This window comes from Platichthys flesus, chromosome 2, assembly GCF_949316205.1.
Source record: "Platichthys flesus chromosome 2, fPlaFle2.1, whole genome shotgun sequence".
NCBI classification, from domain to species: Eukaryota; Metazoa; Chordata; class Actinopteri; order Pleuronectiformes; family Pleuronectidae; genus Platichthys; species Platichthys flesus.
This window is the reverse complement of record NC_084946.1, coordinates 28,636,506-28,662,393: the sequence shown is the minus strand read 5'-3', so window position 1 is coordinate 28,662,393 and position 25,888 is coordinate 28,636,506. Positions and strand designations below refer to the sequence as shown.

General features: G+C 42.2%; 1 protein-coding gene and 1 long non-coding RNA gene across 2 annotated transcripts in view; both read left to right on the top strand.

Moving 5' to 3' along the window:
• Positions 1–1,154: 1,154 nt before the first annotated feature.
• Positions 1,155–25,888, top strand: part of LOC133972819 (leucine-rich repeats and immunoglobulin-like domains protein 3) — a 92,672-nt gene continuing 67,938 nt past the window's right edge. The window contains exons 1-3 of the mRNA XM_062410399.1: positions 1,155–1,231; positions 6,966–7,304; positions 9,263–9,544. Coding sequence (XP_062266383.1) covers positions 1,174–1,231; positions 6,966–7,304; positions 9,263–9,544 — 679 coding nt within the window. The 5' untranslated portion in view covers positions 1,155–1,173. The remainder of the gene's footprint in view (positions 1,232–6,965; positions 7,305–9,262; positions 9,545–25,888) is intronic.
• Positions 15,626–17,454, top strand: LOC133973347 (uncharacterized). Its single transcript, XR_009924564.1, has 2 exons — positions 15,626–16,564; positions 16,824–17,454. It is a non-coding gene; the product is annotated as an uncharacterized LOC133973347 (long non-coding RNA).

Genomic DNA, 25,888 nt, shown 5'->3' with positions numbered 1-25,888 from the left:
GAGACTGTGGGAGACTAACAACACATCGAGTGTTGGAGCGCTCAGGACGTTATGTAACACACCACATGTATACTGACGGCTGGTATAGATCCACTGGCCTGATGCCTGCTCAGCAAACTGCACACGTCAGAACAGACCTGAGACTGTTTGGAAAAATGGAGGTAGACTCCGAGTTCAGAAAGTGAAGCCGATAAGTGCCCAAAACCTGTTTTCTGTGTAGTAACCAGCAGAGGGCGACTCCTACACTTTGCATCTGACAGGTTGACGTCATTCACAGCTGATTGTAAGATTACCTTCATTGGTTAATAAGCGATGATGTCATAAACGTGACGTTATGATCACATGAATTTTCTCAGTCGCGAAAACATTTTTCTGATTATCTCCGTGAGGCCCCGCCCCCCAGCTCATCCGTATATGGTTACTTCTGGCTCAACTGAATCCAAAATGGCGCTGGATGAAATAAAAAACTGGAGGCTTCAAAACTGCAGCTGACAAACCACTGGGTCACGTCCCAGTCCGGCTCTTCACCCCTCTGTAGTGGCTGCCTGTAGAGTGATGTGCATATTATTAACGTGAACGTAGACAGCGCGCACACAAACACCGGCACCGGGCTCCGAGCTCCGTTACCTGATGATTCTGAGGATTTCAGGCTGCTTCATTATTTCTGTTCAACACTTTGAAGAAACTAACTCGGTCTCTACGGCTATTTTATTCTCAGTAAGAACAGTAAAAGCAGAGTCCACTTTATTAGGTACACCTGTGTAATGTGATGCTCAGTCCTCACATGTCTATAAAGACACATGTATGTAGACGTCATGTACAGATATGTGCTGAAGGGCTGATCAATCATTATCAATCAAACAAACTTTATTGGTACAGACGTTTTCATACCAAGAAAAATGGATGAAATAAAAAATACAAATGAAATGAGGAAAAATACTATGATGAAGATTAAAGAAGAAAACACAAAGACAAATATAAAATATGTCAAAACAATATAAGTATATCATGAGTCATCTTTTGAGGGTTTTATTGTGAAGGGCTGTGGGATGCTGCAGCTGCAGAAGAGGATATAAGTGAGAGAGAGAGAGACATAGAGAGAGAGAGAGAGAGAGAGAGAGAGAGAGCAGCGAGTGAAGCAGTCAGTAACGTCACAACTGGACTCGGACAACGATGAAGCTTCTTCTGCTCGTGAGTTTCCTGAGTCTGTGGAGAAGAAGCGATGGAACCGGTGAGAGGATCCCATTGACTCCCATGTTAAAAAGCCTGACTTTAGATCTGAATTAAACCTGTTTACAGCCGGGTTCAAAAAACGGTTTTAGTCTCAATCACTAAGTTCCTCCTTCATGACAACTCTGAGAGGGGGGGACATATTTTTCTAACTCACTTGTTTAAATTATATAGAGGTTTGAAGTTATGAATAATTATCACTTGATGGACAGATGACGTCACTGCTCGGCTTCAACTGAGCTCATCCACTCGACTCTAAACTGCTGTTTGACTGTGGTGAACACGTGTTGATGTGTTTTCTGTCTTTCTTTTAAACCTGATCACGTGCATGTGAACTCACTGATGTGCACGTGTGTGTGTTCCAGGTGCAGCCTTCATCAACATGCTGGTGAAAGAAGGGGATGACGCCATTTTACCATGTTCCTTCAGCAACAAGAACATCAGGCAGGAGCTCTTTGACTGGAAAAAGAACATGAAGGAGGTGTTCATGTACGATAAGGGAAAACTATACGATAAGGGAGATTCACGTCAGGACGAGCAGTTCAGAGGTCGCGTCTTTCATTTCCCAGAACATCTGGACGTGGGTAACGCCTCCATAGTCATCAGAGCCACCAAGTTGACTGACAGTGGAAACTACACCTGTTTATTTCCACTTCTTCTTCCAGAGAGACGATTGAACGTTGTGCTCGTCGTCGGTGAGTTTTTCTATAAAACTGTTGAAAAGATGATTTACAGTCTGAGGCGTTTCCTGACTCTTTGTCCAGAACGGACACAAACCAGTCTCATCTGTAGACTGGTTTAAACTCAACACTGTTTTCCTTCTGTTTAGTTTTCCATGTTAAACGTCTGTTTATCAATAAGATTCCATAGTCACGTGTTTTGTCAGATTGATGACATCACACAGAGACTCTGACATCATGGTGTTTTCTTCTTATCTTTTAAATCCTATCTTAACCGAAGTGATGAAAACATCCCAGGTCAGTCGGATCCGCAGGTTTCAGCAAATGTCACCTTGAGAAATAACACATGACACTAACACTTCACTCATCATGAACACATGAATCAGTTTTTTTCATTAAAGAAGAATCTCTCTCTTTGTTTTCTTTTCTCTTTAACACTTTGTCTCCCACATTAAACAAACAGAACAGAAAGATCCTGATATTTATTAGATGTTTAACTCTGTAAATGTTCTTTACAAGTTTTTCTTCATGTTTACAGGAGCTGCTCCAAAACCGGTGATCGTGATACTTGGTGAAACAGGATAAGGAGTTTTGCTGCAGTGTGAAGTTCATGGTGCGTTTCCAAAACCTGATGTTCAGTGGCAGAACAGAGCTGGAGACATTGTTCCTGCTGAAGAACCTCAGGTCTCTGAAAGAGGAGGCAGATATGACATCATCCTCCAAACGACTGTGACCAAGACCGACCACTATCGCTGTGTCTCCACTCAGGAGGAGATCAACCACCAGATATATACTGAGACATATGTACCTGTCCATGGTGAGCTTCTTTATATTTCTGCTTTTAATCATCCATCTTCTACACCACTCATCTTCTGAGAGTCGCAGGATGGAGAAGGGGGTGGGGGTGTGTGTGGGGGGTTCACCTGTCAGTCAATCTCAGAGCTGAGTAAGTTTACGTGGACAATATTCAGACTGTGACCTTATTCAGAAAAAGACAGTATTTATATAACAGTGTTTAAATGAGTTGTTTATAAAACCATTCATTTTTCTTTTTACATTCTAATGAGCAGAGTCTGATTATGACGTCTTCATGTCCGAAGTTACTCTGCTAGTTTTAAACAACCTGAGACAGTTTAACATACGATGCTACAGATCTTATCATGTTAGGTGAGGAACGTGATAAAGCAGAAGATGGAGGCTCAGGTCACTGAGCCTGGAGACCTTCATCCCTCTGGTGTTTCTATCTGCTCATCACTTCACTTGTGAACCTTTAGTTCTGTGTGAAGGTTGTGACGTCCAGTCTGCTCCACAGGAAGTGACGCTGTCTTCTGTCCTCTCTTTCAGACGCTGGAGGGACGGGTCCTGTTTGGGTGGTTGTTGTCGGTGTTGTTGTTGGTGCCATTTTGACTCTTCTTGTCGGTGTTGTCGCTGGTTTACTATGTAAATACCGTGTGTGTAAAAAGAAATCTCCCACTGCAGTACCACTTGAAGAAAGTAAGTTTATTTAACTTGTTAAATCAACATATTGATGATGAGCAGACGACAACACAAACAATTCTTTATCTGATGTTTAGAGTCTTGACAGAGAAACTATTTATTGCCCCCTGGTGGCTGATGGCAGTATAGGTCATCCCTTTTTTTTTGCCAGTCATTGATTGTGTAGTTATATGCTGTGGGTAGTATTTTACTGTGTGTTGTTATTTACAGTGAAACTTACCCAAAGCAACAATGAGACGTTCACACCTGCTTCATGCAGCCGCTGACCATGTGACACAGGAAACAGGAAGTGAACTTATCCAAAGCTCCTTTTCATTGGTCCAACAAATATTTACCTTCGACTCAAACACGAATGAAAAGCTTCAGAGTGACGACCACACAACGCTGTTTATTTAAAGATGATGATGTCATCATGACGTCACTTCCACCACATGATGACACATGATTGGTTCTTGTAAATAAGCTGATTTTTCAATATATGTATAAAAGCTTCAGGTCGTATCTATCGTCCAATAGGAAGCAGAGACTGTTGAATGATGCATGAAGTCATTTTCTGACCTTTTCTTCAGAAACTGAAATGAAACTGTGACATCACATCCTGGACACGTATTTTGAAGGAGACAGGATGTTCCTCTCTGTTTCATGATCTCTCTGCTTGTGGTTCTTCTCTCAGCTGAACTTTGACTCAACCACACGTCACTGATCTCAGACCTGCTGCTCTGCTCTCAATCAATGTGAATGTTCTGCAGCTAAAGTGAAAATGTGATGAGTCAGTGTTTATTGGTGAAGGTGCTGAGTCGGGTCCAGTTCCAGTCTCAGCTGCTTCCTGTTGTCACTGTGATGTTTGACCCGTCGCTGTCTGACTCTGACTTTGTCTTCATGTTGTAACCTGATGATTCTGAGGATTTCAGGCTGCTTCATGATTTCTGTTCAACACTTTGAATAAAACGTGACAAACATCAAACTGTGTGTTGAGACTGTTTTGGACGTTTCTGTTCAAACTTTGAAGAAACTAAAGTGATTTCAGTGTTTTGATCGAACTCTCCCATGTTTTATTTTCCAGAATCACTCGACCTCTACGACTTTAACTGTAAATGTTTGTCTCAGAGTAAAAGAGGTAAAACAATAGAACAGTGTGTTAATGTGTTAAATATTGTTTATAATAGTGAAAGTGACATTGGTTGTTACATGAACTATCAACAACCCTGTTTTATTTTCTTTATCAGACGGAATAAAACTTGGATTAAAATTAGAAATGAGTCTCAATGTCCATGAGTTCATTTTGCTTCTGCTCTGTTTTCTGTCAAATCATTTCTGAAGGTTTGTTTTATTCTCAGTGATGTGGCGCCCCCTGCTGCCGGGAAACTAACATTTATTTTTTCAACAACCCTGTTTTATTTTCTTAATCAGACGGAATTAAACTTTGCACTGAACAGTGACTCACTTCATTCACGTGCACACACACACACACACACACACAGTCTGAGGATCACATCACGTGTTTCCTGTGGATAGTGAAGCAGTGTCCACTTTATTAGGTACACCTGTGTAATGTGATGCTCAATACTCACATGTCTATAAAGACACATGTATGTAGACGTCATGTTCAGATATGTGCTGAAGGGCTGATCAATCATTATCAATCAAACTTTATTGGTACAGACGTTTTATTACAACTTGTCCTTTACAAAATAAAAGCCGTCTGAACAATACGTAAAAAACTAAAAATTCTCAAATTAAATCACATTTAATTAACACGGAAGATAAACGTTTAAAATACGAAGAAAAATGTAATAAAAAATACAAATGAAATGAGGAAGAACACTGAAGAATAAATAATGAAACAAATATCAAAATTTTAAAAACAATATACAGTAAGTATATCATGAGTCATAGTTCCGATGGTTTTATTGTGAAGGGCTGTGACGTCATGCTGCAGCTGCGGAAGAGGATATAAGTGAGAGAGTTAGAGATGAAAGTCAGAGAGAGAGAGACAGAGAGAGAGAGAGAGAAGCGAGTGAGGCAGTCAGTGACGTCACAGCCACGGTCAATACGTCACAACTGGACTCGGACAACGATGAAGTTTCTTCTGCTCGTGAGTTTCCTGAGTCTGTGGAGAAGAAGCGATGGAACCGGTGAGAAAAGAAACGGGGGAGGAGAGAGAGTTTGTGTGTGTGTGTGAAGGTGTGTGTGTGGGTGTGTGTCACTGACTCAACTTTAAAGGACTGATTAACTCTTGGTTCAGGTTCATGTTGAGGTTTTAGAGTTTGAGGGTTTAGTTGTGATGGTTAAGGTTTGGGTTAGGGAATACATTATGCCAACGAGTGTCCTCACAACTATATAGACATGCATGTGTGTGTGTGTGAGAGTGTGTTTGTGAGGGGGACAGACAGAGTGTGTGTGCACATGCACTTGTGCTCGTGCACGTGCAGGGCGGTGTCTCCATCCTGTTGTCAGTGCATCACAGAGATGTGACGTAAAGAAGTACAAATACTCAGTTCCTGTACTTTTCTTGGGGGCTCAGATGAAAGCAGATTCAACATGTGATGACGTCATCCGGCTCCTCTGCTACATACGTGTTGGTCATGTTCTAAAATCCATGGAGGCTCTTTTCATCAGGTGAAGATAAGTGGAAGGAAACTCTGCTCAGTGTATGTGTCATTCAGATAATGAGATTGCCCCCCCCCCCCCTGCCATCACAGTGCTGAGCAGATAAAGAGGGGGTTTTCATTTCTGGGTGAACTATCCCTTTAATTCATTTCATTCTTATTCATTTGAACTCACGTGTCTCTATCTCTGTTCTTCAGAATTTTCTTCTTCTTCTTCTCTTGAATTTCTGATTAAATGTAAACCTGCCTGAACACGTTTATCTAGTTCTGAAGAAACCGTTTCCTTCTTCCCACGCGTTTTAGTTTCTTACTGGTGCAGTAACATCCTGGTGTATGAACGTGGGCGTCACTGGCACCAGTGACACTGTAAAAGGTGGTAACAGGTGGATCTTATCTCCAAGTCACTTCACGTGGTTTCATTTCCACTGAAGAGCTCAAGTGTTCATTCATTCATTTATGTTTCGCCACTAGGGGGCAGTAGAACCAACTGAACACAAGGTGGTCTTCAGGGTTTTTGGAGAACTTGGTCTCAAATGAGCAGAAACCAGAGAGACACACAAATAAAACCTCCAACAAAAGGTTCTGTGGGGAAGCTTCAGGGATCAACGTCTTCAAAACAAACTTCTAAAGTTTGGTGATGATATTAATCCACTTTCCTGGTTCCACACTCAGGTCTGTTCTCCCCACCAGGGGGCGTAGTTTTCACTCAGCATCAATACACATGAGGGACAAGGACAAATCCCAGCGTCTGGTCAGAACAGCAGGATTCTGGGATATTGAGGCAGGAAGCAGAAGCAGAGAGATCCGTCCAATCAGAGCAATGGTGGAGAAGAAATGTGACTCGTCTCTAAACTGCTGTTTGACTGTGGTGAACACGTGTTGATGTGTTTTCTATGAAACCTGATCACGTGCATGTGAACTCACTGATGTGCATGTGTGTGTGTTCCAGGTGCAGCCCCCATCAACAAACTGCTGGTGAAAGAAGGGGATGATGTCACTCTACCATGTTCCATCAGCAGCAAGAACATCAGGCAGGTTCTCTTCGACTGGAAGAAGGACAAGCGCCAGGAGGTGTTCATGTACGATAAGGGAAAAGTTTATGATAAGGGCGATAACCGTCAGGACGAGCAGTTCAGAGGTCGCGTCTTTCATTTCCCAGAACATCTGGACGTGGGTAACGCCTCCATAGTCATCAGAGCCACCAAGTTGACTGACAGTGGAGACTACACCTGTTTATTTCCACTTCTTCTTCCAGACATCATACAATCAAACATTGAGCTTGTTGTCGGTGAGTTTTTCTATAAAACTGTTGAAAAGATGATTTACAGTCTGGGGCGTTTCCTGACTCTTTGTCCAGAACGGACACAAACCAGTCTCATCTGTAAACTGGTTTAAACTCAACACTGTTTTCCTTCTGTTTAGTTTTCCATGTTAAACGTCTGTTTATCAATAAGTTTCCATAGTCACGTGTTTTTTCAGATTGATGACATCACACAGAGACTCTGACATCATGGTGTTTTCTTCTTATCTTTTAGATCCTATCTTAACCTCTTAGGGCGCATTTTTCACACGTGCACACGTGTCTCTTTACACTTTCCCATTTTAAACTGGGATTCAAACCCGCAGCAGGAGCAGCTGATGCGTTTCCTCTGCGTCAGTGTAAAGTAACGTCTCCGAGGTTTCATCGTGTGCGTTGATGTTTCTCACGGCTCTGAGACGCTCGATGTGCCGAACGATGACACTGCAGAAAATACCTGTTTCCTTCTGGTGTTGTCTTGACTTCCTGTTTGAAAGCGGACCAATCAGAGGTGATGGGAGTTATCAGACTGAAACTCTCAGGATCTCTGCCTCCACTCGTCTTCTACATCTGCACCAAGTTTCATGTTGAAGGCCTCAAGTGGCTCTGAGCTGTTTGACAGAGTGCAGTACCGAGCCCGGCCATCAGGTGGACACAGAGCTTCATTACACTTCTCCAAAGTGAACAGATTAAGAAGATAAACGTGTTTTCTGATGCAGGAAATGTTCGTTACAGTTAAAGTTGTCAATAAAGAAGAAGTTGTTGATATTTAGATCAAGTTTAACATGTTTAATCTGATTGAATCACGTGAGTTTGGATAATAAACGAGTTTCTGTGTCTCTCTGCCCCCGGAAGTCAGGCTGCACTCACCTCCATATATGGTCACACAGGTACATTGACCGGACACTTCCTCGGAGTGGTTTCACGGTGCTGACTTTCTATTGGATGAAGCAGCTGTCACTCAAACACGCCGGGAGCTCCTGTGAGGTTGCTGTCCTCTGATTGGCTGCTGGAGTTAAAAGGTTCGTTATCCTCGTCGCTTTAGATCGTAGAGAGACGCTGATTGGTTGTTAGGCAGGTGGGCGGGTCCTGATTTCAGAGATATTGAACACGATTGGTTGAATCTTTGATGGAGTCTGTAAAATGGGCGGAGCTGTGGTTGATTGTGAAGTTTGAGGAGCAGAGTTAAAACTGAACCAGAGAAATTATCACTTTATTCAGGGGATTGCGTCACTTCCGGTTCAGATGAAACCAGGTGGATTTAATCTGAGTTCTTTTCTGCGGTCACATGTTTCCGCTTTGTCTCTGACGTCACGTGTTCCTCCGTGAGACGGGTTTGAACTGCGGTGACGCGCGTTAGCATGTTAGCTCCTCACTGTCCGCTGCCGTAAAGTAACACGCTGGCGGTGTCGTGTCGTGAACGTTCCCTGTGGACTCCTCCCTCGTTCGTTCATGAACACGTGATGTTTCCAACGAGATATGAAACGTGTGGATTCAACAGGAAAACGTTTCTAACAGCGACTGGTTCAGAGTCACGTGTTAATCTCGGGTCGCCTGCAACCTCCAATCCTCTTGAGGTTAAAAGACCGAAGTGATGAGAACATCCCAGGTGAGTGGAAGGTTCCAGAGGAGATCACACGAGGAGACATCACGTGACATGAACATGAACCGCGTTGTTTGCTTCAATCATGAACATTTCAACAGTTTGTTTATTAAATCAGAACTTAGTAAAAGATGTATTCTTGACACAAACTAGAATAATTATTACAGAAGATTAAAACCGTTTATTAATTTAAAACAACAGTTTTGAAGTGTAACTGATGATTATTTTGTGTTTTTTAATGTTCTATGATCCTGTATCATCTATAAACATGAGCAGTAAGAGGATATAAAAAAACAGATGGCTCTTAATTCCTTCATGAAATAAGTTGTTTATACTCTGTTTACAGGAGCTGCTCCAAAACCATCTGTCACAATACTTGATGGACCACCGGACTGGGCTCGGCTGAGATGTGAGGTTCTTGGTGCGTCTCCAAAACCTGATGTTCAGTGGCAGAACAGAGCTGGAGACATTGTTCCTGCTGAAGAACCTCAGGTCTCTGAAAGAGAGGGGGGCAGATACGACATCATCCTCCAAACGACTGTGAACAAGACCAACAACTATCGCTGTGTCTCCACTCAGGAGGAGATCAACCACCAGATATATACTGAGATCTTTGCACAGGTTCATGGTGAGTTTTGTTCAATTTCTTCCAGTGGTGTACAAAGTACTTGAAAGCCATACTTGAGTAAAAGTACAGATATCTTACCTGAAAGTGACTTCGGTAAAAGTAAAAGTCACCAGTCAGAAAATGACTTGAGTAAAAGTCTTAAAGTAGCTCATATTAAATGTACTTAAGTATCAAAAGTATCTGGTGTTGAAATGTACTTAAGTATCAAAAGTAAAAGTACAAGTATCAAATTAAAAATGTAAAGTGCTTTTTAAAGTAGGCCTACACAGAAACAAAACAACCGAAATTGTTCTATTCAGACTTTATTTCAATTGATTTCAATTATTATTTCTAAAATAATATAGAACTCATACATGAACAAGTGAAATTGGAAGTGATGAAACTTAAAATAAATATTAAATAACATTTTCTCATTTTCTAACAAAGAACTTTAACCACTTTAAACAAAAAATGTTGGGTTGTATTGTTACCGTGCCATGACAACCATGCCATATAACAGGTCTTAAAGCTACACTTGTAGAACATTAACTGATAAGGTCTGATTTTGAGACCCGTTTCCCCATGCAACTACACAACCCAAACCTATACCAAAGTTAACAATTTTGAAATAAAGACGCCTAAAAACTCAATGCAGTGGTTAAACTTTGGTAGAGGTTTGGGTTGTGTAGTTGCATGGTGAAACGCCTATAATGACTTTAATTTGTCATAGTGCTTTATTAAAAGTCAACAAACTTGTGGTTCATCTTTAGCAGAAGTTGATTCTCAAAATTGCTCGAATCCAGCCGAGCTCTTCGAGGGCTGAAGACAGGTCCTGCAATGCTAAATAGTCGTTCACAGGCTGCAGAGGCAGGCAGAGGTGTGTTCAGCTTAACAGACAACTTGCAGACAGCAGGGAACATCTTCAGTACATCCATCTGATCTGCTGTAAGGTATCCATCTAGTTGCTTGGAGCTGTCTTGAGTAACCTGAGAGCTCTTCAGCGAAGAGAAGAAGTCTCCCTCATCAGATGAGCTGGATCTGGCGGCTTCTCCTGACAAGGAAGGATCCGCGATCTGCTCCTTGATGTAGTCCATTCCTGAAATACAGGGAGGGTCAAAATAGAATTAGTACAGATGAAATACCATTAACCCTGATTTCATGTACATTCACATATTATTTTCATTTACAAATTTCAACATTGATCATCTTCATTTGTCTTACCCATTCTGATTGTAGCAATATCTTTTGTCCATGCAGTTCTAAATTTTGGGAGGAGAATAGCAGCGGCAACCATTTCAGGGTCTGTTGACATGTGGCCAAAGCGGTTGTTTATTCCCACTTGTAAGGCTTCAACCAACGGCTTGCAGTACTTTAGATGGAGCTTGGCTTTCGCCAGTTTTGAACTCAACAGGGTAATAGTCGGAAGCAGCCATCGTTTCGGCCTGAAGAATGTTGATGGCCTGGGTGACTGGGCTCATGGTGGTGACATACTCAGATAGGAAAGTGAGTTCAACTGGATTGAACCTGTTCGGAAAAAACAAAACATCAGTGTTTTACCATGGTGCATAAATATTTTATCCAAATAATCAAAAGCTTATTAATCTATAAGGTTTTAGGCTAAGGTTTTAAAGTAAATCATGTAGCTGGGGTTGTCTACCGTTTCCTATTGTGGTTCAGTTTATTGGGGCAATAAAATATTTTTACCACTACTGGAGTGCAGTAGATAGGTTGTTGAAAGCTGAACAGGATTTGTTCTGATGGGTCAAAAGTAGATAAGTAATTTCCCCTTAGGGATCACTACATATGCCGGATTTTTTCTAAAGGGTCAAGAACGATATAGGTGTTGCTGTAATAGGTAACAAACCAGGGACATTCACCAAAGCCATGACATAAGTATTAATATAAATTCAAATTCACACAACACATAATCCCAACTTACATTGGAATCTTCAATTCTGTGCAGACAGCTCTCAAAGTTGTCTCTCCCTTGTCTTTCAGAATCTTGAGCAGCCTTTCCACAGCCATAAACAGTGAGTTCCACCGGGTGGCATTTGGACGTAGCAGCTGGATGGAGCAGAGGTCTTCCACTGCTTCAGCTGCTAGAGTGGATCGCCCACATTTATTCCACAGTCCTTGACACTTGCTGAATGCTGAGCGATGCAGTTTTTTGTATGCATCGTTGGCAGTAGCTTTTTCAGCATCGACTGTAGAGACCAAATTGAGCAGATGACAGGCACAGCGTTGATGCTTTGGGAGCTCAAATTACAAGCCATCATTCGGATTTAGGATCTCAGACACTCCAGCAAACGCCACTCCTTCCTCATCCTCATTCTCTTCTTCCTCCCCTGGTTCTGCATCACCACAGACTTCATTGTTGTTTGTCTCCTCCCCGAAAACATTGAAAGCCTTTAGGAAGTTGGAACCGTTGTCGGTGGTTGTTCTCACAATTTTGTTCCTGATTCCATATTCTGAATGGATGTCATTGAGTGCTGTGGCTAAAACATCAAAGGTATGGGAACCTCTCAAATGTCTACAGGCCAGGGCTGCTGATTGTCTGGTTAGGCTGTCAGGGTCCACCCAGTGGGCAGTCACACCAATAAAGCTCCTAATTCTGACTGACCAGCAGTCTGTAGTGGTGGCAATGTGATCCACAGCCCTCATGGCCTCAGATACCAATATTTTCATTTTCTTGGCGACAGCTTCAATCCTCGAACGCAGGGTGGCCCTTGAGATGAATTTAGCATTAGGCTGTAGATCGGTGACCAAGTCTCTAAAGGCTTGATTTTCCACTGTAGAAAATGTCTGGAGCCCATTGACAACAAACTTCACCACAGCTTTGTCTATTGAGCTTTGAGAGATGGATCTGGCATTCACCAATTTAGTCTGTTTTCTTTTCAGTGCCGTCAGCTCCTCGTATTTGGTTTTATGATTTGCATGCTTTCTCTACATCAAAAAAAGAAGAGGAAAAATATCAGTTTGATTCTCAAGACATCACATAGCAGTTATTACAATGACAGCAGCCTACAGTTTGTTTAAACATGAATGTTGTTGTAATACATTTTAATATTCCTTTCACAGCAGAAATTTTGACACTAATCTAGTAGGGTAGGGTAAACAGTTATTACCAATGATATCGGCCGATGAATATATTACATTGTATATAAATAGAATTGCATCTTTCCTAAGTTAGTGAGGTAGGATATGCAACTATATGTTGCAGCCAGAGAATATGGATGGGAGAATAAATTACCAATTAGCTGTAAATGTGGTGAACTATAACAATTATGAGCTACATACAATCCAAACAACAATTTGTGTATGCACGCCTACACTTGGACCATACCTGGACGCGCATGCACGCGTCTACTTTGTAGACACGCATTTTAAGCATGTTAAGTAAAATGCTCAACTGTATCTGTTCTGTTGGCAAACTATATTTTACCAGCGAGACTTTTGCACTTACTCCTGGCACAATACATTACATGACTCTGGCTGCCATTACTTAGTTCACTTACCTGAATGTGTTTTTTGAGGTTCGACGGAGAGTTTTGAAACGCCATTATTTCCGTCTCCCTCGGTAGACACAAGAGGCACTTTATTCGATAGGATGTATCTTGTATCCCCACGAAGGCAAACATGGTCGCGAGATACGGCCACGCGTGTGGTGGATTTGTTTCTTCGGCCGTGTCTTCAGCATCAGCGATAGATGAGGTGGATGAGGTAGCCATGGTGGTTTACTCCTGTAAAGTCGGGTTGACGGCTAGCGGCTTATCTCCCGTGCCGCCCTCATGTTATCCTCGCGAGACTCTGGACTGTGGAGACGGACGATATGAGCTGGACATGATCCACAGTGACACTCTGATTGTCCACTGCTGTTTGTCCTGGTGTTTCAGAGAAAGTGTTTGAGCTCAGAACCTGAGCTCATTGACAAGTGGAGCTGAACACAAACCTTTCAGTCCTGAAACACACGTGTGAGCTGTGTCTCCTGAAGCTGCACCTTTCCTCCACACTGACAATCACCAGACTCTTTATGAAACATCTGCAAACACCTGGTTGGATTCTGAGAGGCTGATCACATGAAACACTTGAAGGTCACAGATTCTTCAACAGTCCAACTCGGTCTCATGAAGAAGTGAATGTAGCTTCTCAGCTGGTTCCTCCATCTCTTCTTCAGGGACATGAACAGACTGAAGTTCAGCTCTGACTCGGAGCCTCTTCATCCACAGTCTGTGACTCTTTCAGTCCAGAGGACGACTCTCTGGAGACCAGAGGCCTGTGGTGTTGGTCCACTGCCTCCACTGGGAATCCTCTGGTTCCCATCAGTCCTGCAGCTGGAGCAGCAGCTGGTTGGAGAGTGACACTTGGTTTAACCAGTTAGAACTGAGCTGGTTCCTGTTAACAGAGAGCTTTATGAATACAGTTTATTATAGAGGAGATTTCTGCTTCACTGGATTCAAACGGGTGAAGCCACAGAATCAGTTGTTAGAAATTAAAATCTTTAGAAATAGAAAAGTAATAAAAATCCTTTAGATGAAAGAAAAGTCTCCAGTTGAAGAAGAAAGAGTTTTTCGTTGAGTCATCATGAGACCCAGTGTTCACTTTATTAGGAACACCTGCACATTCTGCTGCAGCTCAACACAACAGCTCCGTCATCAACTCTCCAAAGTTTCTAAAGTTCAGCTTCTGTTGTCAGACATGTTTAAACTCAGTGATGTGATTATTACTGAGCTCCCAGTTACATGTGGTGTTGAACTGGACCACATGACACTAAGAACTGTCTCTTTCATTTAACCTCCCTGCTTAGAAACACCAGGGATCAGAATATTAGGAACAGCTCTGAACATGACACAGTCCAGTTCAACAGCATGACTGACCTCTGACCTCAGGGATCGAACATGTGACTGAATTTAAAACCTGTGACTAAAGAAACTGAGACTCATGATGTTCTCTCACAGCAGAGATCTGATGTTTTATTCTGTGCTTTTATTTCTTAGTTTTCTTTCCTCTTCAACACTTTGTCTCTCATATTAACAAACAGAACAGAAAGATCCTGATATTTATCAGATGTTTAACTCTGTAAATGTTCTTTATAAGTTTTCTTCATGTTCACAGGAGCAGCTCCAGAGCCGCACATCAACAGTGAGTTTCTTTATATTTCTGCTTTTAATCATCCATCATCTACACCACTCATCTTCTGAGAGTTGCAGGCTGGAGGGGGGGGTTCACCTGTCAGTCAAACACAGAGCTTCACAGACAGAGACAAACCAGCATCGTTCACACCCACCAGTGATTTAGATCAACCAGTACAACACAGCCTCATGTCTCTATGGGAGGAATGTGGAGGAACCAGAGAGAACCCACTGACACAGGGAGAACAAACTGCTGATCACTTCACAGGTTAGAACCCACAACCTTCCTCCTGTGAGGAGACAGTTCCAAACCGCTGGACCACCGTGCCATCACTGATACTTTTAGAAAGTTTCAATGACCATTTATTTTCTAAATGTTAACAAATATTGAGACTGAACAGAAACTGAACAGTGAGTAAGTTTACGTGGACAATATTCAGACTGTGACCTTATTCAGAAAAGACATTGTTTATATAATGTTTAAATTAGTTTGTTATAAAATCATTGATTCATATATTACATTCTAATGAGCAGAGTCTGATTATGACGTCATCATGTCTGACGTTACTCTGCTAGTTTTAAACAACCTGAGACAGTTTAACATACGATGCTGCAGATTTCATCGTTTTAGGTGTTTTTACTTTTTTAATCTTGAAAAAAAAAACAAATCGTGACCGTGTCTGTTGTGTCACAGCAAAATAAAAGATGTGTAACATTTTCCTGAAGTCAAACCCAGACTCCACGTAGATCTCAGGTGAGTGTTTGAGCTGAAACAGAAGAATTACACCAGGATGGATTATTAACAGAGTCTGAGCCGAGCAGCTGTCACGTGTTCTTTGATCCCAAATATGAGCAGAGCCGTCTCCGTTTGGTTCCATCAAGTATTTATTAAGAAGCAATGAAAAGGTATGAAAAGTTCAGCAAAGCAATGGGCACCCAACGCACAGCCCCCCCCCCCCCCCCCCCCCCCCCCCCTCTAGCAGCACCGCACAGTCAAGAGTCACAAGGTCGGGGTTGTAATATTTATAACAGTAGGTAGAACAGGATTGGTCAATAACAAGGGGAAGTCTTCCTTGATGGTGAGCAGGAGTAGAACCATCCTCTTGGTACTGGAACCAGGAAATGACGAGGAGCCGCTCCCAGTCTAGCCCCTCCTTCCACCGCTGCTGGGAGAATCTTCATATCATGACAGTGCGATTTTGTGTTTTGAGAAAAAGTATTGAGTCTTCAGTGAGCATGAGCAGTCAGAATTCTTTCTAAGGCGTATGTCATAGTTTTCTTATAAGCACAGTGCATTCATGTGTGTGATGTTGATTAAAGCTGAGGAGTTATGGTTTAATATGAAAAGTTAGGTATGAGAACAAGTTAAAGTAAAGTTTATTGTATGCACAGATTTACAGTTCCCACAACAGACAGCGGCTCTTATCAAGACATGTGTGAGACTGACCAGTGATGAGACACACACACATTCTAACAACTTCAAGATTAACACCAAGCAGCAAAGGTTACTAAAAGTCACTATGTGGTGTGCCCTCCCCCCCCTTAGTTTGTTTAGAGTTCAATTCTATTGCAGAGACACACAGACACAATTTAAAATCCCAACAAAGCGGAGCAGGAGGAACGTGAGCAGAAGATGGAGGCTCAGGTCACTGAGCCTGGAGACCTTCATCCCTCTGGTGTTTCTATCTGCTCATCACTTCACATGTGAACCTTTAGTTCTGTGTGAAGGTTGTGACGTCCAGTCTGCTCCACAGGAAGTGACGCTGTCTGCTCTCCTCTCTTTCAGATAATCACACTCTACTGATTGGTGTAGGTGTTGCTGTTGGCTTTGCTGTTGGTGGGATTGTTGTCGGTCTTGTTGTTTACTTTGCTCTAACAAATAGAACACACTCAGCAGTTAGAACTAATCCAGGTAAGTTTAATTCAATTAAATCAACACAATGATGAACACAAACAATTCTTCATCTGATGTTTAGAGTCTTGACAGAGACACAAAGATTTCTGTTGGTATTTATCATCGACTGTAAATAAAGACGAACATGACTGTTAACAATCTATATCGCCCCCTGGTGGCTGATGGCAGTATAGGTCATAATCCTTTTGTATATACAGTCACTGATTGTGTAGTTATTTACTGTGTGTAGTTAAATACAGTTTGTTTTTATTTACAGGGTAAAGTTCCCAAAGCGAATGAAAAGCTTCAGAGTGACGACCACACAACAATGTTTATTTAAAGATAATGATGTCATCATGACGTCACTTCCACCACATGACGACACATGATTGGTTCTTGTAAATAAGCTGACTTTTTAATATATGTATAAAAGCTTCAGGTCGTATCTATCGTCCAATAGGAAGCAGAGACTGTTGAATGATGCATGAAGTCATTTTCTGACATTTTCTTCAGAAAGTGAAATGAAACTGTGACATCACATCCTGGACACGTATTTTGAAGGAGACCCAGGATGTTCCTCTGTTTCATGATCTCTCTGCTTGTGGTTCTTCTCTCAGCTGAACTTTGACTCAATCACACGTCACTGATCTCAGACCTGCTGCTCTGCTCTCAATCAATGTGAATGTTCTGCAGCTAAAGTGAAAATGTGATGAGTCAGTGTTTATTGGTGAAGGTGCTGAGTCGGGTCCAGTTCCAGTCTCAGCTGCTTCCTGTTGTCACTGTGATGTTTGACCCGTCGCTGTCTGACACTGACTTTGTCTTCATGTTGTTTCCTGATGATTCTGAGGATTTCAGGCTGCTTCATTATTTCTGTTCAACACTTTGAATAAAACGTGACAAACATCAAACTGTGTGATGAGACTGTTTTGGACGTTTCTGTTCAAACTTTGAAGAAACTAAAGTGATTTCAGTGTTTTGGTCGAACTCTCCCATGTTTTATTTTCTAGAATCACTCGACCTCTACGACTTTAACTGTCAATGTTTGTCTCAGAGTAAAAGAGGTTGAAGAAAAGAAAAGTGTGTTAATGTGTTAAATATTGTTTATAATAGTGAATGAAACAGAAGTGACGTCTAGTTGTTACGTCAACGATCAACAACCCTGTTTTATTTTCTTTATCAGACGAATTAAACTTTGATTAAAATTTGAAATGAGTCAAAATGTCCATGAGGTCATTTTTCCTCTGATCTGTTTTCTGTGCAAATCATTTCTGAAGGTTTGTTTTATTCTCAGTGATGTGGCGCCCTCTGCTGCCGGGAAACTAACATACATCTTTACAACAACCATGTTTTATTTTCTTAATCAGACGGAATTAAACTTTGCACTGAACAGTGACTCACTTTATTCACGTGCACACACACACACACACACACACACACACAGTCTGATGATCACATCAGTTTCAGCACATCACGTGTTTCCTGTGGATAGTGAAGCAGTGTCCACTATTAGGTACACCTGTGTAATGTGATGCTCAATCCTCACATGTCTGTAAAGACATGTATGTAGACGTCATGTACAGATATGTGCTGAAGGGCTGATCAATCATTATCAATCAAACTTTATTGGTACAGACATTTTATTAAAACTTGTCCTTTACAAACTAAAAGCCGTGTGAACAACAGGGAAAATGTTCAAATTCTAAGATTAAATTAGATTTGAAAACACTAAAGACAATGTTAAAAATATGAAATACAAATGAAATGAGGAAAAATACTGTGATGAAGATTAAATAATAAAACACGAAGACAAATATAAAATATTTAAAAACAATATACAGTTGGTATTTCATGAGTCATAGTTCCGAGGGTTTTATTGTGAAGGGCTGTGACGTCATGCTGCAGCTGCGGAAGAGGATATAAGAGAGAGAGCTAGAGATGAGAGACAGAGAGAGAGAGAGAGAGAGCAGCGAGTGAAGCAGTCAGTGACGTCACAGCCACGGTCAATACGTCACAACTGGACTCTAACAACGATGAAGCTTCTTCTGCTCGTGAGTTGCCTGAGTCTGTGGAGAAGAAGCGATGGAACCGGTGAGAAAAGAAACGGAGAGAGTGTGTGTGTATGTGTCACTGACTCACCTTTAAAGGACTGATTAACTCTTGGTTCAGGTTCATGTTGAGGTTATAGAGTTTGAGGGTTTAGTTGTGATGGTTAAGGTTTGGGTTAGGGAATACATTATGCCAACGAGTGTCCTCACAACTATAGAGACATGCATGCGTGTGTGTGTGTGTGTGTGTGTGTGTGTGTGTGTTCGTGTGTGAGGGAGACAGACAGAGTGTTTGCACATGCACTTGTGCTCCTGCACGTGCACGTGCAGGGCGGTGTCTCCATCCTGTTGTCAGTGCGTGGATCACAGAGATGTGAAGTAACGAAGTACAAATACTCAGTTCCTATACTCTTCTTATTTATCTGAACTCACGTGTCTCTATCGCTGTTCTTCAGAATTTTCTTCTTCTTCTTCTCTTGAATTTCGGATTAAATGTAAAACTGCCTGAACACGTTTATCTAGTTCTGAAGAAACCGTTTCCTTCTTCCCACACGTTTAGTTTCTTACTGGTGCAGTAACATCCTGGTGTATGAACGTGGGCGTCACTGGCACCAGTGAGACTGTAAAAGGTGGTAACAGGTGGATCTTATCTCCAAGTCACTTCACGTGGTTTCATTTCCACTGAAGAGCTCAAGTGTTCATTCATTCATTTATGTTTCGCCACTAGGGGGCAGTAGAACCAACTGAACACAAGGTGGTCTTCAGGGTTTCTGGAGAATTTGGTCTCAAATGAGCAGAAACCAGAGAGAGACACAAATAAAACCTCCAACAATAAGTGACAACTGTTGTCGTCAGAGTCCAGACTCCAGAGGGGACCTCGACCTGGAGGCCTGACTGATGGGGGGGAGCTTGTGGCTATGGGGCTTAATATCCACACTCAGGTCTGTTCTCCCTACCAGGGGGCGTCGTTTCCACTCAGCATCAATACACATGAGGGACAAGGACAAATCCCAGCGTCTGGTCAGAACAGCAGGATTCTGGGATATTGAGTCAGGAAGCAGCAGCAGAGAGATCCATCCAATCAGAGCAATGGTGGAGGAGAAATGTGACTCGTCTGTAAACTGCTGTTTGACTGTGGTGAACACGTGTTGATGTGTTTTCTGTCTTTCTTTTAAACCTGATCACGTGCATGTGAACTCACTGATGTGCACGTGTGTGTGTTCCAGGTGCAGCCCCCATCAAACTGGTGGTGAAAGAAGGGGATGAAGCCATTTTACCATGTTCCTTCAGCAGCAAGAACATCAGGCTGGAGCTCTTCGACTGGAAGAAGGACAAAGACAAGAAGAATATGAAGGAGGTGTTCATGTACGATAAGGGAAAACTATACGATGAGGGAGATTCACGTCAGGACGAGCAGTTCAGAGGTCGCGTCTTTCATTTCCCAGAACATCTGGACGAGGGTAACGCCTCCATAGTCATCAGAGACACCAGGTTGACTGACAGTGGAAACTACACCTGTTTATTTCCACTTCTTGTTCCAGAGAGACGATTAAACATTGAACTCGTCGTCGGTGAGTTTTTCTATAAAACTGTTGAAAAGATGATTTACAGTCGGAGGCGTTTCCTGACTCTTTGTCCAGAACGGACACAAACCAGTCTCATCTGTAAACTGGTTTAAACTCAACACTGTTTTTATTCTGTTTAGTTTTCCATGTTAAACGTCTGTTTATCAATAAATTTCCATAGTCACGTGTTTTGTCAGATTGATGACATCACACAGAGACTCTGACATCATCATGTTTTCTTCTTATCTTTTAGATCCTATCTTAACCTCTTAGGGCACATTTTTCACACGTGCACACGTGTCTGTTTACACTTTCCCATTTTAAACTGGGATTCAAACCCGCAGCAGGAGCAGCTGATGCGTTTCCTCTGCGTCAGTGTAAAGTAACGTCTCCGAGGTTTCATCGTGTGCGTTGATGTTTCTCACGGCTCTGAGACGCTCGATGTGCCGAACGATGACACTGCAGAAAACACCTGTTTCCTTCTGGTGTTGTCTTGACTTCCTGTTTGAGAGCGGACCAATCAGAGGTGATGGGAGTTATCAGGCTGAAACTCTCAGGATCTCTGCCTCCACTCGTCTTCTACATCTGCACCAAGTTTCATGTTGAAGGCCTCAAGTGGCCCTGAGCTGTTTGACAGAGTGCAGTACCGAGCCCGGCCATCAGATGGACACAGACCTTCATTACACTTCTCCAAAGTGAACAGATTAAGAAGATAAACGTGTTTTCTGACGCAGGAAATGTTCGTTACAGTTAAACGTGTCAATAAAGAAGAAGTTGTTGATATTTAGATCAAGTTTAACATGTTTAATCTGATTGAATCACGTGAGTTTGGATGATAAACGAGTTTCTGTGTCTCTCTGCCACCGGAAGTCAGGCTGCACTCACTTCCATATATGGTCACACAGGTACACTGACCGGACACTTCCTCGGAGTGGTTTCACGGTGCTGACTTTCTATTGGATGAAGCAGCTGTCACTCAAACATGCCGGGAGCTCCTGTGAGGTTGCTGTCCTCTGATTGGCTGCTGGAGTTAAAAGGTTCGTTATCCTCGTCACTTTAGATCATAGAAAGACGCTCATTGGTTGTTGTGCAGGTGGGCGGGTCCTGATGGCAGAGATGCTGAACACGATTGGTTGACTCTTTGATGGGGTCTGTAAAATGGGCGGAGCTGTGGTTGTTCGTGAAGTTTGAGGAGCAGCGTTAAAACTGAACCAGAGAAATTATCACTTTATTCTGGGGATTGCGTCACTTCCGGTCCAGATGAAACCAGGTGGATTTAATCTGAGTTCTTTTCTGCGGTCACATGTTTCCACTTTGTCTCTGACGTCACGTGTTCCTCGGTGAGACGGGTTTGAACTGCGGTGACGCGCGTTAGCATGTTAGCTCCTCACTGTCCGCTGCCGTAAAGTAACACGCTGCCGGTGTCGTGTCGTGAACGTTCCCTGTGTACTCCTCCCTCGTTCGTTCATGAACACGTGATGTTTCCAACGAGATATGAAACGTGTGGATTCAACAGGAAAACGTTTCTAACAGCGACTGGTTCAGAGTCACGTGTTAATCTCGGGTCGCCTGCAACCTCCAATCCTCTTGAGGTTAAAAGACCGAAGTGATGAGAACATCCCAGGTGAGTGGAAGGTTCCAGAGGAGATCACACGAGGAGACATCACGTGACAACATGAAACGTGTTGTTTGTAATTTAATTAAATCTGATGCAGAGGAAAACTTCACTAGATTTTTGTTTCTGACATCATCCACTTTGTCTCACTCATGAATCAGTTTTATTTATTTTACACAGATTTCATGTTACAATTAACTTTCATGTTAATTTACTGACACTTGTTAGTTTTAGTGACAGTTAAAAATCTGAACCTTAGTCCTGACAAACTGGATTTATTTTTACTAATTCTTTGTTCCCGTAAAATACATCAAATCAAGCAGAGAAAGGATGAATAAAAAATATATTTTATACCAATATTGTTCTTCTAATTCTGTTGAATATGATTCTGTCGTATGATCTGTGTTAACAGGAGCAGCTCCGATGCCACATATCACCTCACTTAAAGAAACAAAGGACTGGGCTCTGCTGCAGTGTGCTGTTCGAGGTGCGTCTCCAAAACCTGATGTTCAGTGGCAGAACAGAGCTGGAGACATTGTTCCTGCTGAAGAACCTCAGGTCACTGAAACAGGAGGCAGATATGACATCATCCTCCAAACGACTGTGACCAAGACCGACCACTATCGCTGTGTCTCCACTCAGGAGGAGATCAACCACCAGATATATGATGAGACCGATGTTTATATTGGTGGTGAGTTTCCTCTTGGTCATACTCTCATCTTTAAATAATGTTTACTATGTTAATTATTTTTGGGTCATTAGGTTTTATAAATGTTTGCACATATGGAGACTGATCAGAAACTAAACACTGATGGAGACAGAAACCGTCTCAGACAGAGTCAGATCAGTTGTGAGTCTCAGAGGTCACTGAGGTCACACACAGTCAGTGAGGTCAGGCTCCTCCAGCTGCAGCTCACATCTGTCCAGGTGATAAACTGTGTATTTGTGCTGAATCAACACAAAGTGTAAAAACACTGCTGGTCACATTCACAGGAATAAATGAGCTTCAGTGTGAATTCACCTTTTAGGAGCAGGAAGGTCCTGAGTCCTGGTCTCTGGACTGTGGAGACGGACGATATGAGCTGGACATGATCCACAGTGACACTCTGATTGTCCACTGCTGTTTGTCCTGGTGTTTCAGAGAAAGTGTTTGAGCTCAGAACCTGAGCTCATTGACAAGTGGAGCTGAACACAAACCTTTCAGTCCTGAAACACACGTGTGAGCTGTGTCTCCTGAAGCTGCACCTTTCCTCCACACTGACAATCACCAGACTCTTTATGAAACATCTGCAAACACCTGGTTGGATTCTGAGAGGCTGATCACATGAAACATTTGAAGGTCACAGATTCTTCAACAGTCCAACTCGGTCTCATGAAGAAGTGAATGTAGCTTCTCAGCTGGTTCCTCCATCTCTTCTTCAGGGACATGAACAGACTGAAGTTCAGCTCTGACTCGGAGCCTCTTCATCCACAGTCTGTGACTCTTTCAGTCCAGAGGACGACTCTCTGGAGACCAGAGGCCTGTGGTGTTGGTCCACTGCCTCCACTGGGAATCCTCTGGTTCCCATCAGTCCTGCAGCTGGAGCAGCAGCTGGTTGGAGAGTGACACTTGGTTTAACCAGTTAGAACTGAACTGGTTCCAGTTCACAGAGAACTTTATGAATACAGTTTATTATAGAGGAGATTTCTGCTTCACTGGATTCAAACGTGTGAAGACACAGAATCAGTTGTTAGAAATGAAAATCTTTAGAAATAGAAAAGTAATAAAAATCCTTTAGATGAAAGAAAAGTCTCCAGTTGAAGAAGAGAGAGTTTTTCATTGAGTCATCATGAGACCCAGTGTTCACTTTATTAGGAACACCTGCACATTCTGCTGCAGCTCAACACAACAGCTCCGTCATCAACTCTCCAAAGTTTCTAAAGTTCAGCTTCTGTTGTCAGACATGTTGAAACTCAGTGATGTGATTATTACTGAGCTCCCAGTTACATGTGGTGTTGTACTGGACCACATGACACTAAGAACTGTCTCTTTCATTTAACCTCCCTGCTTAGAAACACCAGGGATCAGAATATTAGGAACAGCTCTGAACATGACACAGTGCAGTTCAACAGCATCACTGACCTCTGACCTCAGGGATCGAACCTGTGACTGAATCTAAAACCTGTGACTAAAGAAACTGAACATTACAGGAGTCGTGATGTGCTCAGGTTGAACAGGTGGACCTAATAAAGTGACTCAGTTAAAGTCTGATAACAAACTGAAACAATATAGAATATCAAATTTGAGGAATAGAAAATGTTTATATCTTAAAATCAGGTTTCATGTGATTGTGTTGATAATAATAATTGTTGTAGCAGAAACATTGTGTTGATTGTGTCTGAGCTTCTGTTCTGATGAGTCAGTTCACTGTTGTGAACCTTCACACAGCGTTGTGTTTGTGTTGTGACTCATGATGTTCTGTCACAGCAGAGATCTGATGTTTTATTCTGTGCTTTTATTTCTTTGTTTTCTTTCCTCTTTAACACTTTGTCTCCCACATTCACAGACAGAACAGAAAGATCCTGGTATTTATTAGATGTTTCACTCTGTAAATGTTCTTTATAAGGTTTTCTTTATATTAACAGGAGCAGCTCCACAGCCGGTCATCAAAACACTTGATCAAACTCAGACCTGGGCTCTGCTGCAGTGTGAGGTTCTTGGTGCGTTTCCAAAACCTGATGTTCAGTGGCAGAACAGAGCTGGAGACATTGTTCCTGCTGAAGAACCTCAGGTCTCTGAAAGAGGAGGCAGATATGACATCATCCTCCAAACGACTGTGACCAAGACCGACCACTATCGCTGTGTCTCCACTCAGGAGGAGATCAACCACCAGATATATACTGAGACATACGTGCACCTGAACGGTCAGTTGTATCAAGATCATTGTCTTGAGTTTCTACATGTTTTCAGGTTGAATAGAAAGTTTCAGTGGCTCAAAGTTTGATGAAAACTCCTGAACAGGTTGAAAGTGTTTGAAACTGAAGGTTTTATTTCCACTGAGGCTCTTTGACTCCTTCATAGTTCTACAGAGAGAAGAAGATGGAGGATGAGGTCAGACAATGATCGGAGCCTCTTCATCCACAGTCTGTGACTCTTTCAGTCCAGAGGACGACTCTCTGGAGACTCCATTGTTTACATCTTAATGTTTCTACAACAGATTTCATGGGTTTTGTAAGCGTTCGTCACAAGTTATTATTCATGTCGAGCCAATCCCAGCTGACGTTGAGCGGGGGGGGCAGAGAGAACCGACTGACACAGGGAGAACAAACTGCTGATCACTTGTTTTTTATATAATCATTGATTCATATTTTTACATTCTAATGAGCAGAGTCTGATTATGATGTCATCATGTCTGATGTTACTCTGCTAGTTTTAAACAACATGAGACAGTTTAACATACGATGCTACAGATTTGATCATGTCAGGTGAGGAATGTGATAAAGCAGAAGATGGAGGCTCAGGTCACTGAGCCTGGAGACCTTCATCCCTCTGGTGTTCCTATCTGCTCATCACTTCACATGTGAACCTTTAGTTCTGTGTGAAGGTTGTGACGTCCAGTCTGCTCCACAGGAAGTGACGATGTCTTCTGTCCTCTCTTTCAGACGCTGGAGGGACGCTTCCTGTTTGGGTTGCTGCTCTTGGTGTTGTTGTTGGTGCCATTTTGACTCTTCTTGTCGGTGTTGTCGCTGGTTTACTATGTAAATACCGTGTGTGTAAAAAGAAATCTCCCACTGCAGTACCAACTGAAGAAAGTAAGTTTATTTAACTTATTAAATCAACACAATGATGATGAGCAGACGACAACACAAACAATTCTTTATCTGATGTTTAGAGTCTTGACAGAGACACAAAGATTTCTGTTGGTATTGATCATCGACTGTAAATAAAGAAGAACATGACTGTTTTAACTCTATATCTCCCCCTGGTGGCTGATGGCAGTATAGGTCATCCCTTTTTTTTTGCCAGTCATTGATTGTGTAGTTATATGCTGTGTGTAGTATTTTACTGTGTGTTGTTATTTACAGTGAAACTTTCCCAAAGGAACAATTAGACGTTCACACCTGCTTCATGCAGCCG